At 41.8% G+C, this 17,346-nt stretch overlaps 1 protein-coding gene across 1 annotated transcript in view; it reads right to left on the bottom strand.

Annotated features, from left to right (window-relative positions):
- ATF6 (activating transcription factor 6) overlaps nucleotides 1-7,830 on the bottom strand; it is a 142,271-nt gene extending 134,441 nt beyond the window's left edge. The window contains exon 1 of the mRNA XM_015832010.1: nucleotides 7,726-7,830. Within this exon, the coding sequence (XP_015687496.1) occupies nucleotides 7,726-7,789 (64 nt within the window). The 5' untranslated portion in view covers nucleotides 7,790-7,830. The remainder of the gene's footprint in view (nucleotides 1-7,725) is intronic.
- Nucleotides 7,831-17,346: the final 9,516 nt, after the last annotated feature.

Genomic DNA, 17,346 nt, shown 5'->3' with positions numbered 1-17,346 from the left:
AAAGACTCGTGTCTATGAGAGAAAAAAGTAAAGTCACGTTCATTCATATGTTGTGATCTCCAAACATCCACCAGCTCCAAATCTTCCATCATTGCAAAAAAAGATTTAGGGAGTCTGGAAAGGGCCACATCCTTAGAAGTTGTCTTTTTATCTTTTAAAGTATCAAGTACCCCATTCCAGTCCCCCATAACAATCAAAGTGTTATAATCCATGGCCACAATTTTCTGGTGTAATTGTCTATAAAATTGTTTTTGAGATAACAGTTGATTGGGGGCATAAACCCCCACTATTAAACACTTTCTTCCATTTAAGTTTATTTCCACAAATAAAAATCTTCCTTCTTTGTCAGCTTCTTTTAAAATAGGTGAAAGGTGTTTCTTTATATATAATGCAACCCCAGCTTTTTTTTTAAGAGCAGGTGCAGCAAACAAATCTCCAAGCTTGGAATTTAGCAATAATTTTTGATCTTTAGCCACAATATGAGTCTCTTGTAGACATATGGTATCATTATTAAAATGTCTTAAATAATGAAAAACCTTGCGTCTTTTGTGGGGTGTATTAAGCCCCCCCACGTTCCAAGATGAGATTTTAAACATCGGCTGATTTCAGTCCTATAACGATACTTGAAGCGTAAGACTTAACAAAAACCTTGGGTCGAGCGCCACCTACTGACTCAGAAGTAGCAGGTGGCGGGCTGTCAGATGTTGACGGGCGGGCTGTCGTTTGTTGTTCTTTTTCCTTGCGTCTGTGAGCTGCGCGAGTCATTCTTTGTTCTATTCCATCATCTTTTAAACGCCCATTTGCATCCTTAACACCGGAAGTAGAAGGGAGGTCCACAATCAAATGCTCAGCTGCATCAGTCTTTTGAGATGTGGGTGGACGCTCCGCTTGCAACACAGACGCCATAAAGTCATTCGCTTTTTTAACCGAATTAATTCTGTAACGCTTACCAGCCACAGTTACGATTATACCCACCGGTATATCCCATCTGAAAATCATTTGTCTGTTCTTAAGTTCCTGCACCAAAAAAGCATAGTCTCGATGCGCTCTGAGTATTTTCGCTGGAATTTCTTTTAGAAGAATGATGTCTTGGTTTAAGATCTTAAATCTTTGTTGGTAAAAAAGCTGCATTATTTCATTTCGTCTCATTTTTCTTGTGAAATAGACCACCACATCTCTTGACAAATTTTTTTGACGAGCCACCCAAGAATTCACTCTGAAGACGCGTTCTATTTCATCGTAGATTAGTTCCTGCCCACAAGCCAAGGCATCTGCCAATGCTTCTGAGATTACTTCTCTTAATTTTTCTTTTGAATCCTCAGCCAGCCCACGAATTCGAATCGCGTACTCCATGTCCCGGAATTGAGCGACCAAGACGTCACCTTTAACATTTTCCAAGCCNCGGCCAAACCTTGGAAAGCAGTTGTCATATTCAAACGGAAGCCCTCATGTTTCTGTAATAATTCTTGTTGTTGCTGTATTAATTGATCAATCTTATTCTCAATTTTAGCATCCATTTTTTGTAACATCTCTGTCATTTGCTTAATACTTTCAGTCACTAAATCCTGTAATTCTTTACCAGAGGGCGGTGGAGGTGAGGAGGATGGCGGTAGGGGTGGCGGGTGGGAAGCCGGCTTAGAAATTTGTTGGAGCGGCTGGGGAGTCGGAGAAGTAATTGATTTTAAAGTTGTGGGCACCACTCTTCTCGAAGCCATATTAGCAATTTAAAATTTCAATCTATATAGAAGTCTTTTTAACAGTTAGTCCAAAGCAAGTAGTGAAAGTCTTAAAAGTAGCGAAAATTCCAGACCGGAAATCCAAATCACTTTCGTTTCTTCTTGCTAAAAAGTTTCATTCCAGCGCCATTTTAAGATCACTTTCACTCCGTCCACCCCAAGTATAGGGAAGATCAGAATATTCCAAGTTAGAGTAAGATCCAGAATAGAAAACAGACTTCCAGGGTCGTTTTGTCTGCATATAATAACTCACAATTCAATTTAAGTTGCAGCGGTGGCGGCGGCTTCTAGCTTCGCCGAAGCGAAGGCGTCCTGGATCGCAGAGAATCCTCGGGGCTCCGGAGGAGTTCTAACCTACATCGTCCACAAAGGACGACTCGGGAACTCAACTCCTACCCCGGGCAGCTCACTGATCCCCTTATGCCCGGGGGAAGGGTATCAAGCCGTTTGACAGCTGATGCTTGCTGTCAAAACGGCTTTTACGCGAAAACAGGCGGGAGGCAGCTGTCGGCTGCGTCCGACGAAGTCGCCTGCACACCTCCCACTCTGTCTTGTTTGAGTCAAGTCCCAGCCTGCCTTTCCCCATTCAGTTCCTGAAAATCTCCAGGCCCTGGGACAGGACATCTGCTGCATCTCTCACTGGGCTCAGTTTGCAGATTAGAAGGCATATCATCAGCATCCCAATGGATGACCTCTTCTGGTTGTTTCATATTCAGTAGTGGTTAAAAGTTTCTGAACCCTTTTAGAATTTTCAGTATTTCTGCATAAATATGACCTAAAATGTGATCTGTTTTCCACAAGTCCTAAAGCTAAATAAACAGAACCCAGTTAAACCAATTAGTTAAAAAACATAGTTCATTTATTGAGGAAATGATCCAAAGCTAGATATTTGTGCATGGCAAAAGTACGTGAACTTTTCTTTTAGGAATTGGTGAGCTCTCTTTGGGCAATAAATGCAACTAAACATTTTCAATAATATTGACCAGTTCCACACATCAGCTTGGGGAAATTTTAGCCCATTCCTCCTATAGAACAGTTTCAACTCAGGGATGTTGGTAGGCTTCTTTGTACAGACCACTGTTTCAAGTCTTTCTATAACATTTTTATAGGATTAGGGTCTGGACATTGACTTGATCTATTTTTTGAGCACTACTCTCACTTGGCACTAGAGGAACCAGCAGACTGTTCAGCCATGCTTCCTGCACAGAGCCAGTGCTACAAAAGAGAGTCTTGCTATGTTTATGATCTGAAGCTGAGTGTCTCTCCAGTGGTTTTGTATCTTCCAGGAAGTAGCTGTGTTTTGAAGGACAGGAAAAGAAGTAATGGAAAACAGAATGAGGTTTTTCATTTTGCTAAGACTAGGCTTTTAGTAGTTCCAACTGGGCCCAGCAGCTCTGCTCACTAGGCAAGATGGTCTAGGACAGACATGTCAAACACAAGGCCCGCGGGCTGAATGCGCCCTGGAGAGGGCCCAGATTTGCATCCCTGGGGCTGTCCCAGAAATGGCAAGGGACCGCCCCCCCCACTGCCCCAGCCCTGGCCCACCGCAAACCAGCTGGGCGCCTTGGAGCACATGCAGGAAACAGCAAGCACTCAGGGGCTGGTGGTGTGCAGCAGCAGCTCATTTGCCTTAGCCCGCCCCTCCTCTCCCAGCTTAACCCTGTCACGCCCGGCCATGCCCCACTTTGCTGGGCTTCTCCTTGTGTGGCTCTGCTTTGCCAGGCCAGAAAGGATGAGAAGGAAGAGAAAGCAGGAAGGGTTTCTGTGTATATGTGTATGTATGTGTGTGTGTGTGTGTGTGTGTGAGGGAGAGAGAGAGAGAGAGAGAGAGAGAGAGAGAGAGAGAGAGAGAGAGAGAGAGAGAGAGAGAGAGAGAGAGAGAGAGAGAGGGAGGAGTGGAAGAGGAGGAGAAGGAGGAAGCCCAGGTGTTACAAAAAAGGAGAGCTTCCCCCATTCTTCCACCCCTTCTCTTTTTTTTTTAACTTCCTCCCACTCCGTTCAGGTGCAGCTGAGGAAAAGGATGAGGAGGAGAAAACAGGAAGGGTGTGTGTGTGTGTATGAGAGAGACAGAGAGAGAGAGAGCCAGGAGGGGAAGAGGAGGAGGATGTCGAGGTTTTACAAAAAAGGAGAGCTTCCACCTTTCTCCCCCCTCCTTTTCTTTTTTATTAATCTGTGTGTGTGAGAGAGAGAGAGAGAGGAGAGAGAGAGAGAGAGAGAGAGAGAGATTGAGCCAGCAGGGAGTTGCAGAGTAAGCAAACTTACAAAAAGGGGATCTCTCTCTCTGTCTCTCATACACATACACGGGAAGGTGGTCTGCAGGCAGGCAAGAGAGCAAACTTGCAGATTAGCTTTGTGGTCTATTCTTGCCTACTCCCCTCCCTAAAATCCAGGCAATAATAAAACTCTTTGGATTGAATGGGAAGTTAGGAATTGGTGTGAGTTGAAATGAAAAGGCCGAGACAACTCCCCCACCCCCCAATTATTTTGTCGGAGACAAAAATACTTCCCTTCATCTGCTCTTTTATAATTTAATCCAGCCTTACCCAAACTAATATATTTTGGGTGTCATGAACCACAGTTCCCATCATCCTGTGGCTATGTTGGCTAGAAATGCAATGCCTTATTTTCTTTGCAGTATGCGCCTAGCAGGCAGTAGGTCTGTGGGATTTAGATGTACTTAAACATTTGTTTCTTCTGCCTAATTTATTAAATCAACATCTAATTCGAAATTAAAAGTTTCTGAGAAATCCAGGGTGGTTTACAAGAAAACTCTCAAAGACAGCTATTGTAAAGCATCACTAGCACTGCTTAAAACAATATTAAAAGTGTGTATTTTAAAAAAGAAAAATAGTAGTAGTAATTTACTTAGTGCTGTTTGACCATAAAATGTGTTGTTGTTTTACAAATGCCTGGCTGAATAGTATGCACTGTTCATATTTTCCTTGGGAGAAAGTTCTATAATGGGGGTGCTGTCTCTGAGAAGGTTCTGTTTGTAGCCACTGTTCTATAAACCAAACCAGGGGGACCATCTGGTCTAAATGGATGGTAAACATAGATGATTAGGGGGCTGGAGGCTAAAACATATGACAAATGTTTGTGGGAATTGGGTATGTCTAGCTTAGTGAAAAGGACTAGGGGTGGTGACATGATAGCAGTATTCCAATATTTGATGGGCTGCCACAGAGAAGAAGGGGTCAACCTATTTTCCAAAGCATCAGAAGACAAATAATAGATGGAAACTAATCAAGAAGAAAACCAGCCTAGAACTAAGGACTTGTGAAAACAACTAACCAGTGAAAAGGCTTGCCTTCAGAAGTTGTGGATGCTCCATCACTGGAGACGTTTAAGTAGAGATTGGATATTCCATTGTCTGGAATGGTATATGTCCCCTGCTTGAGCAGGAGCTTGGACTAAAGACCTCAAAGGTCTCTTCCAACTCTTATTCTTTGAGAGAAGTGCTGCCAACCTCTCCCCCTCCCCTCGTTCCTTCCCAGGCACAGAGAGAAGGAAGGAAGGAAGGAGGGGAGGGAAACAGGAAGAAAGTAAGGGAAGGAAGGAAGGAGATGGGAATGAAAAGGAGGGAGGCAGGGAAGAAGGGGAGGGAGGAAAGAAGGAAAGAAGGAAAGAAAGAGAAGGAAGGGAGGGAGGGAGGGAGGGAGGAAGGATGGAAGGAGGGAGATTGGAATAAGAGGGAAGGAGGGAGGATCTGAGGGAAATCCTGCTTTAGCACTTGGCCACCAGCAGCCCTGTTGCCCTTTTGCCTTCCCCTGGTGGTCTCCCATCCTATTGCTGAGGATGCTTTGTTACAAAGCCAGGTTTTCTCGCATGGAGAGGGAGTGGGCCTCCCTCTGACCCACGCACTTTGTCCTCCTGCACCCACCATGAGCAACCTGGCCAAGGAGAGTGAGCACAGCAGCAGCAGCATTGAGGAGGAGGTAAGTGCAGCTGGCCGCCCCTTCAGGGAAGTGCGGCTAGGCTAGGCAGGGCTGTGGGGTCCTGGTGCCGTGGGAGCTCAAGGGCTGGGCTGGGAACTTGACCTCCGCTGCCCAGGGCTCTAGGCAGTCCATGCCACTGTCCAGGGGTCCCATGCACAGTCTGAGGCTCAGTGAGGCTCCTCCAGTGGACCATGCCCCTGTCCCACCCACCCTTCCCCACCCTCGGATGCGCCCCCTTCCTGCCCAGGCCTGCACAGGTGCCCCTGACGTGAGTGACATGGAGCTGGCCACGCCCACCCAGTAGGCCACGCCCATGCCAGCCACACCCCACCCAGTAGGCCACGCCCATGCCAGCCACACCCACCCAGCCCCCCAATGGCAACCATGATGCTGATGCTGCCCTCAATGAAATTGAGTTTGACACCCCTGGTCTAGGAGGTAGGACAAAACTACCTATCAGGGGAAAGGAGTCAGATTTCACTCAGCACAAATGGAATTACTGTTCTCTGGTCTTTCTTTTGAATGATTAAAACTTGATCCATATGGATTAAGTTCAATTTCTTAACTTTCACCAATTTAAAACCTGAACAACTATCTTATATAAAATTGAGAAATATTGAAAATTCACAAACCTTTTAGCACCACTGCTAATGTATGCAACAATGTTACACTGTGAACTAGATTACTTTTCAAGTACTGGTCTTACATCAGCCCATGAGATGACACTGGCATATTTGCATGTCATATTATATTATAATTCCAACATGTTACTGCAACTTGCATGATTATCTTCATTTGGATACATCCACAGGCCTAAGTAAATAAACTACAGAAGCTCAAAGTCTAGGAATTCTTTTTTTGTTTCTCTGTTTCTCTGCTAACACATCAAAGTCAAAAACCATAATATATTGATAATATCTAATCCTTAGCATCCTCAGGAAGGAAAAGCTAGAGAAGGATCTGGTTCAAATATCATGGAATGTTTTATCACTTCCACCACTGACAGGAGCCACACAGAAGATATTTTGTGTGCACCATCATAGAAATTAAACAAAATTATTTGTAATTAAACAAAATTATTAGATTTTTGCACAACCTATAAATGGAGTCATAAGCTACCTGTGGACAATTATAACAGGAGTGCAATACTGGAGGACAGTCAACATTTTTCTCTCATGCCATTTCCCCATCTGAAGCATCTTCTTCCCACCCCCCAAAAAAGGGTAACAAGGCCATCAGCTTTAGAGGCAAGAATGTCATTTGGGCATTCCTGAGCAGCCCATTTCCATTAGAGTTGGCCATTATAATAACCATAATATAAGCATTTGGTGATTTAGGTATTGTATATTTCCCCACCACCAATTTCTCTTTCTCCCCTCAACTGCATTTTTTAAGAAAATAAATCTGAGGGCAGAAATTGTCAAGGTTTTTAATGATTCTACAAACTGTTCCAGAAATTTTTCAAGTTGGAGAACAGTGTATAAAACCATCAATCTAGTTAATAAATATATGTATTTTTTTAGAAGTCCTTGCTCTTGCTCAGTCAGGTTCCAACCTTATTTAATTGACGTTTCACCGAGTGCTTATATAGAACCTTTTGTAAAAAAAAAAAAACCAAAGGAAATCCATGAGTCTCTGCCACAAATTTCCTTGATGGCTTTTAACAAGGTTCTTCCTCTCCAGGAATAAACGCCAACCCCTCAACATAGGAATAAAACAACATAGGTCATAGGAAATACGAGGGGGAGACTCATAAGGGAAATCTGGCGGCTGAACCTGTGGTGGGAAGATCCCTACATAAACTTGGCCAAGTGCCTCTCTTAAACGAATCTGTTTCATACAGTGATCGTAGTAGCAAAATAAGGAAGCAGGCCTAAAGAGAGGCGAGGGAATGGGGACTTAAGAAGGGGAAACAACTAGAAACAGAAAGGAACAAACCAGCCCCACATGGCAACTCTCACTAAATCTCTTCTACGCGAGGCAATTCCCCCCACCACCCAATTACTGCCAGCGTGACCAAGTAGCCGCCGAGCTCTTCCCTCCCACGGCTTTACCCCATTCGAGACTAGGGCCTCCGGAGGGCCAGCTGGCGATCGACGCCGTCATCGCTGCCGCCATCTCTGTCTTCCGGGATTGAACACCAAGATCGAAAGCTACGTAAACACGGTACATTCATCCTACTCGCAACCCCCGCCCCTCGACTACAAAGGCCGCGAAGGACCAAAATCGTTGAAACAACGTTAAGCTTCTCCCTATTTTGGTCTCGCTCTCACAATTCCTCTGCAGAAGATAGCGACAACAGTGAAGTTGGAAGACGTTTCTGCAAATAATGTTGTCTATACAAGCTTTTTTTCACGCTTTAGAAAAGACAGGCTAGGAACTTTTTCAAAGAACTTAAATTCAAAGAACTTAAATTTGCAGCCTTGTAGATTTCAAGGCCCGACTGGGCTCCCTGCTTTAAAGTTTTTGTTTGTTTTGTGTTTGAGTCAGTCTTGATTGTGGAATCCTTGGTGCTCTCTGAGCTTGGTTGTTTGCTTGAAGACGTTGCATTATCCAACTAGTTAACATCGTCAGCGCTTAATGATCCCCTGCAGTTTTCTTGGCAAGATTTCAGAAATGGTTTGCCATCGCTTTAGATACCTTTGTACAATCCCACTTAGGGCTGTTACAGTTGGTTGTGGTGCCTGAGTGCTGTGTTCTTAGCCCCAAATCAAAAATTCTGGAAGCAGAAATGTGGTCTTGGCATTAGAATTTTTTTATATAATATTTTATTGGTTTTCTCATTTTACAATTGAATATTTAAAAAGCAACGTGATGACTAGGTTGATCAATATTTCAATAGCGTACATAAGTCTTTAATATAAATCTCATGTTACAACATCAAATATTTCCTCTCTTTTTCCATTAATATCTGCTATCTCATATTGGGCTAGTACAGTTATTATTATTATCAACTAAGTAAAAACATCTTTGTTACAGTTATCAATAATTTTTAGCTTATACCTTAATTGCGTTTACGCTTAATCCTTGTATACAATCAATGTCCTGTTGCTTTTTTTCAGGCTTTAATTCCATCAATATTTAAATTAACATTATTATTTATAATTTCCAAGTATTTTATATTTAGGTGACCAAAGTTTCCCTTATCTCAACTTCTCCCTTTTCCCCCTTTTGTAGCAAAGTCTAATATTCTAGTTACACATCTATTTGATTATACTCTTGCTCTGTTTTCTAAAAGTTATCTATTTTCCACCATGTTAAACCATCTAATTAATAATACAGTATCCCCTCTATAAGTCAAAACCATGATATGTGTTGTCTGGGTTAATCAATAGTTCAGTATATCTTAATTGTGTTTGCACTTAATATCCTTATATAAACAATGTCCTATTATTGCTTTTCCCCCCTCAAACTTTAATTTTCCATCAATATTCAAGAAAACACTAATTTATGATTTCCAAATGCTTTATGTTAGGTGACCAAAGGTTTCCCTTATCTCAACTCCTCCCTTTTTCCCTTTTCGTACCGAAGTCTAATAGTCTAGTTACACATCTTACCTATTCAATTATAATGTTACTCTATTTTCTAAAAGTTATCTATTTTCCACCATATTCAACCCTCCGGTTAGTAATATGAGATCCCCTCTAATAAATGAAAACCCTTATTTTCTTCAGCCTTACTCTGGCTTTCTTCCTTTGCCAGCTAACCTTCCATATCAGTGTCTTTGAATCATCAAATAGTTCTCCCTCTATTTTTATATATATTATTTGGAATAAGAAAGACCATTTGGCTGAAGTTTTTTTAGAAGAACAAGCCCATTGGTATTCATTAAATTGCCTCCCTATTACTCCAATTTCCCACAATTGTCCTGATAGGTTTATCTTCCATTCAGTCTGTTCTTCCTTTTCCTCAAATTTATTCTGATTTCTTAATTTGTAAAAAGTCTTTTCCATTTTCAATGTTGTCACTCTCTTTTCTGATTTTTCAGTTGGCTGGGTCTGTTGGTCAGTTGGGTCCTCTGTCTTAGTGTTTAGTTGTTCCAATTTTCCTTTTGTTTTCTGCATTGTTAATTCTTTGCTTGTAGTCAAAATCTGGGTTTGTATATTTAAGCCAGCACCTTGTTCCTTTGTGTTGCTTCTTATTTTGTCACAAGCTGAAAGGATGTTTTTGTGTATTGATTTCAACATGGAAAGGATTTTTTCCTGATCTTCATCTGTATTCTCTTGCTAGTATGTTAAATTGAAGACTTTAGAATCAAACGTTAAAAATAATTTTTTGTCTTTTGTAGCCGGCTATGGGACATCTATTTCACGTTTTATAGGTGGTCTTTATGGTAGAAATTGTTTATCAAGTAATAGTTTATAATCCAAGGTGTTCCATCATCTCGTGTAATAACAAATACTTCTCACGCAGGGGAAAAAGAAAGCAATTCCCCAAGTATAGCTCTGAAAGTCAGTAAAAGTTTACATTCATAGTTCAAGCAGGCCAGATAAGCTGCCCAGAAATCCCTTCTTTGCAGCTGGGTTTTTCAAAGATGGTAACTGTCAAGGTCAAACAGATTTTATCTGAAGTCTGGGCTTCAAGCCAAATCTCTTTTAGGCAATAACAAATTTGCCACAAGATGTCACCAACGCCATTTTAAGCTTTTTAAGTCCAAAACTTATATGGTGGTTTTTCAAGTCTTATTTCTTATTTTTTTTAAAAATAAAAAACAAAAGTCTCCAATAAGAAAAAGAACACTTTTAGTCCCCAAGTTTCAAAAGAATATACGTCCAATTAGATTAAAATTATTTTTATAGTTGCTTTGTTTCCTCTAGGTAGTTAGTCGCCGCTTTTCTTAGAGGGTGGGGTAAAAATTCCCTTCCATCCTCACAGGGGGAAAAATGCTTTGGGCAGCTTTTACAGGAAAGAAAACTTAGAATCTTAAAGAGAGGATCAGGTCTCACCCAGTTTCATCCGTGTTGCTTGAAAGTTGCTTGGTAGTACTTTTCACTTCAGCTGTCAGCAGCTTAGTAACCGGCCATATTGGTATGGTCAGTAATTCCACCATTGGTTTGGAGGGCTTCCCCAGATCAAACGGAAGTGCCACTGTCCTTCCACATTCAAACAGGGGGCCCCTCCTTGCTTGTCGCCTCTACGGGGCGACTTTCAACCCTTTCCAGCGTCCCCCAGTGGAACAAATTCAGACGCGAAAGATGGAGCCCATCTTCCTGCGTCTGCGGCACCGCGATGCCAAGCCAGAAGTCGTCTTGGTATTAGATTTAACTGGATCAGAAATTATGCAGGTGAAGTGGCCTGATCTTTCACACTTCTAACATATAACGGGGTTGTGGTAACGCACCGCCCAATAGTTTTTACTAGCCCCCCCCCAATTACAAAAATAAAGCTCAGATGTCAGAACCCATTCTTTTCTTGGGGGAGGATCTATTTCAATTCTCTCCATTTCTTTCTGCGGGTTCTGCCATTCCCCTGAGGGGGAGGGGGGAAGGCTCTGTGGTATGTTTTCTGCTTTGCTACAATGTATCCTTTCCGCTATTTCTACATACTTACTCTTTGAACTATCTCTCCCTTGTTGTCAACCAGGGGTGAGAAAGGAATGTGCCTCTGGCCATCTGGCTTATCTCTCGTTGCGGAAGGGAAGATGCAAAGACCCAACAACATCTTCACAAGCATGGGAGTGGACCCCATTATCAGCTCCATTCCCACAGCAGACTTAACACCTAGGGATTGGCTCATTTAAACCGACCGGATGAACTATTGGGGTGGGGTTTGCTTAGGACTCTTTTAACCTATTGATCTAAGCGGGAAACCCTCAGATCCTGCCTTCTATGCCTGCTCCTAATAAAAGTTCCTTTTGGAATGAAACTGTTCCAAGAGTCCTGCTTTCTTGGGATGAGGTTTTGAAGTGGGCCCTGACAGCTCAGGAAAAAAAATACAGAAACGATGTTTCACTCATGAAGCCCCTAGCTATTGCGAAAAGCAGAAACATTGAATCAGATCTGTTGATTCACAAAGAGAGCTCAATGGAGTTAATAGACAGACTAAAAGATAAGGGGGTAAAATTAATTACATTTGTTTGACAGGATTAAAACCCAAGGAAGTCAGTATTTTAGACCCATTGCTAGTCTTTGCAAAACAAGCTAAACGAATCTAATAAAAGCACACAAAGCAAGCCTCCAAATTACGAAATGCTGTAAAACTGTATAAAAATCCTTGTAGTCATCAAATCAATTTGTCAGCTGTCTCAGAATTGTATGCTGTTGCTGGTTCTGCTCATCAATAAACAGGAACCTTCTTTTAAAAGCAGCCTCTATTTTATTCCCAGCTTGGAACTGGACCTGATTTTTTTTTCAACAGGGTCAACAATGATGATGAAAACTGATGCAAAATCAATACAGGGAAAATAGTGCTAAGGGAAAACTGGAGTTGGGTACTGTGTGAATCAAGTCAAGGTCAGTTCCTGCTGGAAAATATTATTATTATTATTATTATTATTATTATTATTATTATTATTATTATTATTATTATTATTATTATTATTATTATTTTGTAATTCAGTCCACAGAGAGAAAAAAGAGAAAGTGGTGGAGAAAAAGCACACTCAGGTGTAAAATCTGTAGGGAAAAGACTCCCAAAAGGTGAGGAACAATGATAACTGGCCTGGGGCCAGAGTACATGATTTGAAGAACCTGCTGGCCTAAGGGGAAATCATTGCTTTGAGGTGTAGTCTTAGTTAAAATCTCTATATTAATTATTTGCTCTATATTATGGATTTGCTTACTTTAGATATGCAACCTTTGTAAAAACAAAAGACAATGTATTGATACAGTATGAAAAGAAAATATGGTTTGCAAAGATTGTGATAAAACATAGTGATATGATGTTAGTGTAAACTGTATCTAGAGTTCTTGTTCTGTGTTGCCTTCAAATTCTTTTTTCCCCCTTTTTTTTGCACTTTGTGTAACATTGCTCACTTCAAAGAGTATAGTGTGATGAATATAAATATATGTAAAAAGACTCATTGTCCTTTTAATTGTGAGTGTGTCCTGTTCTCAGCTGCTGGAGCATGAATTGACTTGACAATATTAGACATATAAGAAAGGCTGAGAAAATAATGAAAATCAAGGAAAGTCTAGGCAAGGATTTGCTGGAAATAAAATGCACAGAGTTGTCGTCCAAGCCAGAAGAAACACATATAAATGATAACATCAGTTATACCGTTCGAGAGAAACTCTTCAGAAGGCTAGATGTCCCTTAGAGGATCTAAATTGGTTCAGATTAAGAATAAAAGACAGTTCTGAAATATGAATACAGATTCCATCCAAACAATTTTATAGTCTAACTATCTCTCTAACAAGTGACAAGAACTAAATAATTGTCCAGAGATCTTTTGCAACATTGTGGAAAACTTTGGGGATCAGAGCAGGATCTATACTGGACCCTCTTCTGTGGGGGCATCTCTACTTTTGTGGGGTTTTGTTAAAAACACAGTTGCTACTCAGTAGGCAAATAAGTATAGCACAATACAAATATTAAGGTGACCAACTGTCCTCCTTTAGGGAGGACAGTCCTCCTTTTGTGAGTTCTGTCCTCCCTCGAAAAGTGTCCTCCTACATGTCCTCCTTTTCGATATTTGAAGACTAATCTGCAGGGCTTTTTTTTCTCATAGAATGCTCAGAACGGCGTTCTGGCACCTTTTTTGATGGTTTTTTTTTTCAACTTTTGCATGAGCTGTGCTACTCCCCCTATTGGCTTTCGAAAGCCAATAGGAATTGCTGCTGAGCACGCCAAAACACCCGGCCGGTAAACTTTGCACATGTAAATTGTCTGCAGCGAAGGCGAATTGGCAGGAACTTTGCACCCCTCCCTGCTACCCAACTACACCATCTCCTAGTTAGTCCCGAAGATACCTGTAGGAGACTGGAGCGGCGATGCCACGGTAACTTTCTCTTGATCTTCAGCCCTGCTAGGGCAATAATGGCTGCGGGCGCAAGAGGCAGGGGTGGCGGGGCTGCTGCGGGCAGGGGTATGAGGGGCGGCGGTGGCTGGCTGCCCCCCGTGCTGTGGGAACTGCGGGCCTGCTCTACATGGGGCTGCGCAGGGTGGGTGGTGGTGCTGGCGGGGTGGCTGCAGGTGGGGTGTGTCGACAGCGGGCTGCCCCCCGGGGCCGGAGCCGGTGCAGCTGGTGCTTTGGGAGCCACGGGGCTCGCTCTACACGGGGCAGTAGTGCTGGCAGGGCAGCGTGGGCAGGGGCACGGCATGTAAGCATAATTACAATATAAAATGTTATTGTTACAAATGTTTTTATTATGCATTTATCATATTATAGTCTATTCTGTATTATTGTTGCAATGAATAAAATGTTTCTTTTATTTACGATATTTTTTTCTTCAATTTATTTGTGTCCTCCTTTTCACTGTAAAAAAGTTGGTCACCTTACAAATATTGGTATTATTTTAATCACCTAAAACATTACAATTTCCTACTGCTGCCATTTTAGTTGTTTTAAACAAAAATAAGTAAATCACTGTCTTCATATCACAATCATATAATTTATAATATTGCCCCAAACCACCTTATTTTCTTCCAAGTTACAAAAAATATAGATTTTATGAAACAATAATATTTATTTGAAAATAATGAATTTTATTACATTTACGATCCTCCCATTATAATCATAATATACTTTCCATCACTATGAGATAGATTAGGCTGAGATTTGACAATATCAAATGAATTTTGTGAGGATTTCAATGTTACTACTTTAGCATGCTAGGAAAGTTGCCTTTTCTAGTTGTAAATACTAATAGACAATGAAAAAAACAATGAAATGTAGCAAGATTTGTTCGAGTCTGAAATATTTGACTGTGTTGGAATAATAAGTCAACTAACAATACCTAACCAGATAGTTGACAATAACAATAACAATTGTCATGCCTCCATCTGAGCCTGAATCTGCAGAGGAAAATGAACTGGAACGGGACCCTATGGAGGCCGAGGGAGAGGTGTCTGTGGCTTCAGAGGAATGTAGGGAAGAGCAGGCCGAAGCAGGCCAGGGCCCTTCAGGATTGGAACAGGAGGAACAGGAGAGGCAGAGTTCAGGCGATGAGCAAGGGCCACCCCACCTGATCCTAGAGCACGGAGAGTGGAGAGAAAGAGGGAACAATGCAGGCAGGCTCAATTACCTAGGAGGAGAGCGTCCCACCCTTCTCCACAAGGAACACCTGAAGATTGAGATTTAAGGAGACGCTGTGGGGAGGGGCATTTGTCGGGAACAAACGCTGATTCTTGGAGTGTTTTGTATTATTGCTGATCTCTTGTTCTGTGACTTCTGTTTGGAAACCTGGAAACTCAAACTATTGGATTGGCTGACCATGTTACTTGAATATTTAAAGACCTCGGACTGTATTTTGGATTCTCTCTTTTGAAAACTGCTCAGGCAAGCTAGGATTCAAACAGACTTGTTAAATTTATGTTTTCTTCCTTGTTATCTCTATGGCCTTGAGTACTTTCTTGTGCTAATCAGACTGTATTTGAACCTACTTTCAACCAGAGTCGGCTGAAGGGGTGTGTGTGTTCTTTTGTTGGAGGCTTGCCAGCAAAAGTGGGAGCATTTGGGGAAAATTTGGAGCAATAAAAGAACTGTTCGAATTGCTAGCTGACTGCATTGCCTCTGTGCTATGCCCTGGGTCATCACACAATAATAGAGTTGGAAGGACCTTTGAGGTCTTCTACTCCAACCCCCTGCTCAGGCAGGAAACCCTATATCATTTCAGACAAATAGTTGTCCGGTCTCTTCTTAAAAATGTTCAGTGTTGGCACATTCACAACTTCTGGAGGCAGGTTATTCCACTGGTTAATTGTTCTAATTGTCAGGAAATTTCTCCTTAGTTCTAGGTTGCTTCTCTCTTTGATTAGTTTCCATCCGTTGCTTCTTGTCCTGCCTTCAGGTGCTTTGGAAAATAGCTTGACTCCCTCTTCTTTGTGGCAGCCCCTGAGATATTGGAACACTGCTATTATGTCACCCCTAATCCTTCTCTTTATTAAACTAGACACCCAATTCCAGCAACCATTCTTTATATGTTTTAGCTTCCAGTCCCCTAATCATCTTTGTTGCTCTTCTCTATACTCTTTCTAGAGTCCCAACATCTTTTTTACATCGTGGTGACCAAAACTGGATGCAGTATTCCAAGTGTGGCCTTACCAAGGCATTATAAAGTGGTATTAATACTTCACGTGATCTTGATTCTATCCCTCTGTTACTGTAGCCTAGAACAGTGGTTCTCAACCTTTTTAATGCCGCGACCCCCAACCGGTCGTAAGTCGAGGACTAAACCGGTCGTAAGTCGAGGACTAAACCGGTCGTAGGTCGAGGACTAAACCGGTCGTAAGTCGAGGACTACCCAACCGGTTGTAAGTCGAGGACTTTCCCTGCCCGGGAGCGCCGCTCATGCGTGGTTCCGCCCCCTGCGCCGGCCGAGGCGTAGCTGGCAAGCGGCAGAGACGGAGCAGGCCGACCACCAGCTGGCCCAGCCCAAGGGAGGTAAGGCACCCACCGGAAAAGGGGAAAAAATGGCGGACAGCCTTGCTTGGCAACCCCCGTGAAATGGTCGATCGACCCCAAATGGGGTCACGACCCATAGGTTGAGAACCGCTGGCCTAGAACTATGTTGGCCTTTTTGGCAGCTGCAGCACACTGCAATTGCCAAATGATAATGGTGTTCAAGTAGTACTCCATTTTTTCTGGATTTGCACCCAAGGCACCTATCAGTATTGGTATATCTTTTCTTTCTTTTGCCACAGTTATTCTATTTCTATTTTCAGGTTTTTGTATTTTGTGATTTTCTCTATTCTATCCCTCTATTAATGTAGCCTAGCACTGTGTTGGCATTTTTGGCAGCTGTAGCACACTGCTGGCTCATATTTAAGTGATTGTCTACTAGGACTCCTAGATCCCTCTCACAGTTACTTCTACTGAGTGAGGTGCCACCTACACTGTACCTGTGCATTTGGTTTTTCTTGCCTAAATGTAGAACCTTACTTTTTTCACCATTATATTTCATTTTGTTAGATAGCGCCCAATATTCAAGTCTGTCAAGATCCTTCTGTATCTTAAATCTATCTTCTGAAGTGTTGGCTATTCCTGCCAGCTTGGTGTCATCTGCAAATTTGATGAGTTCTCCATCTATCCCCTCATCCAAATCATTAATGTAGATATTGAAAAGCACTGGGCCCAGAACAGTGCCCTGGGGCCCTGACCAAACTATGCTTTTGAGATAGTATTGATTTTTAGAGCATTTTGATAACTAGCCATGTTAATCATAATAAAGGGAATTCTCATTTAAAATATAAAGCATGTTTGACTCCTAAAAATGAACAGTATATGATCAGCACTTTTGAGTTTTCATGTATGCTACATGTGCAGAATGTGTCATTGATTGCAGCATACGATTTCCTAAAGTTGCCTTCTTTCATTTGTTTTTGAAAACAAGATTCTAGCCATTATTTAAAAAGAAATTCCAGTATGTGAACAATTTTTGGTAAAGTCTCAAAAACCACAAGGGTGGCCACAGAAACATTTTGAAAAGTTGGATATTCTCCTTCAAAAATATAGAGCACAGATGTTTTCTGTGTATTTTTTGTATTTTTCTTTTGCATTATGAAAAACAAGCTGT

The sequence above is a fragment of the Protobothrops mucrosquamatus genome, unplaced genomic scaffold (genome assembly GCF_001527695.2).
Source record: "Protobothrops mucrosquamatus isolate PMUCROS unplaced genomic scaffold, P.Mucros_1.0 scaffold_294, whole genome shotgun sequence".
NCBI classification, from domain to species: domain Eukaryota; kingdom Metazoa; phylum Chordata; class Lepidosauria; order Squamata; family Viperidae; genus Protobothrops; species Protobothrops mucrosquamatus.
The sequence above is the reverse complement of the archived record's forward strand: the minus strand, read 5'-3'. Positions and strand labels throughout refer to the sequence as shown.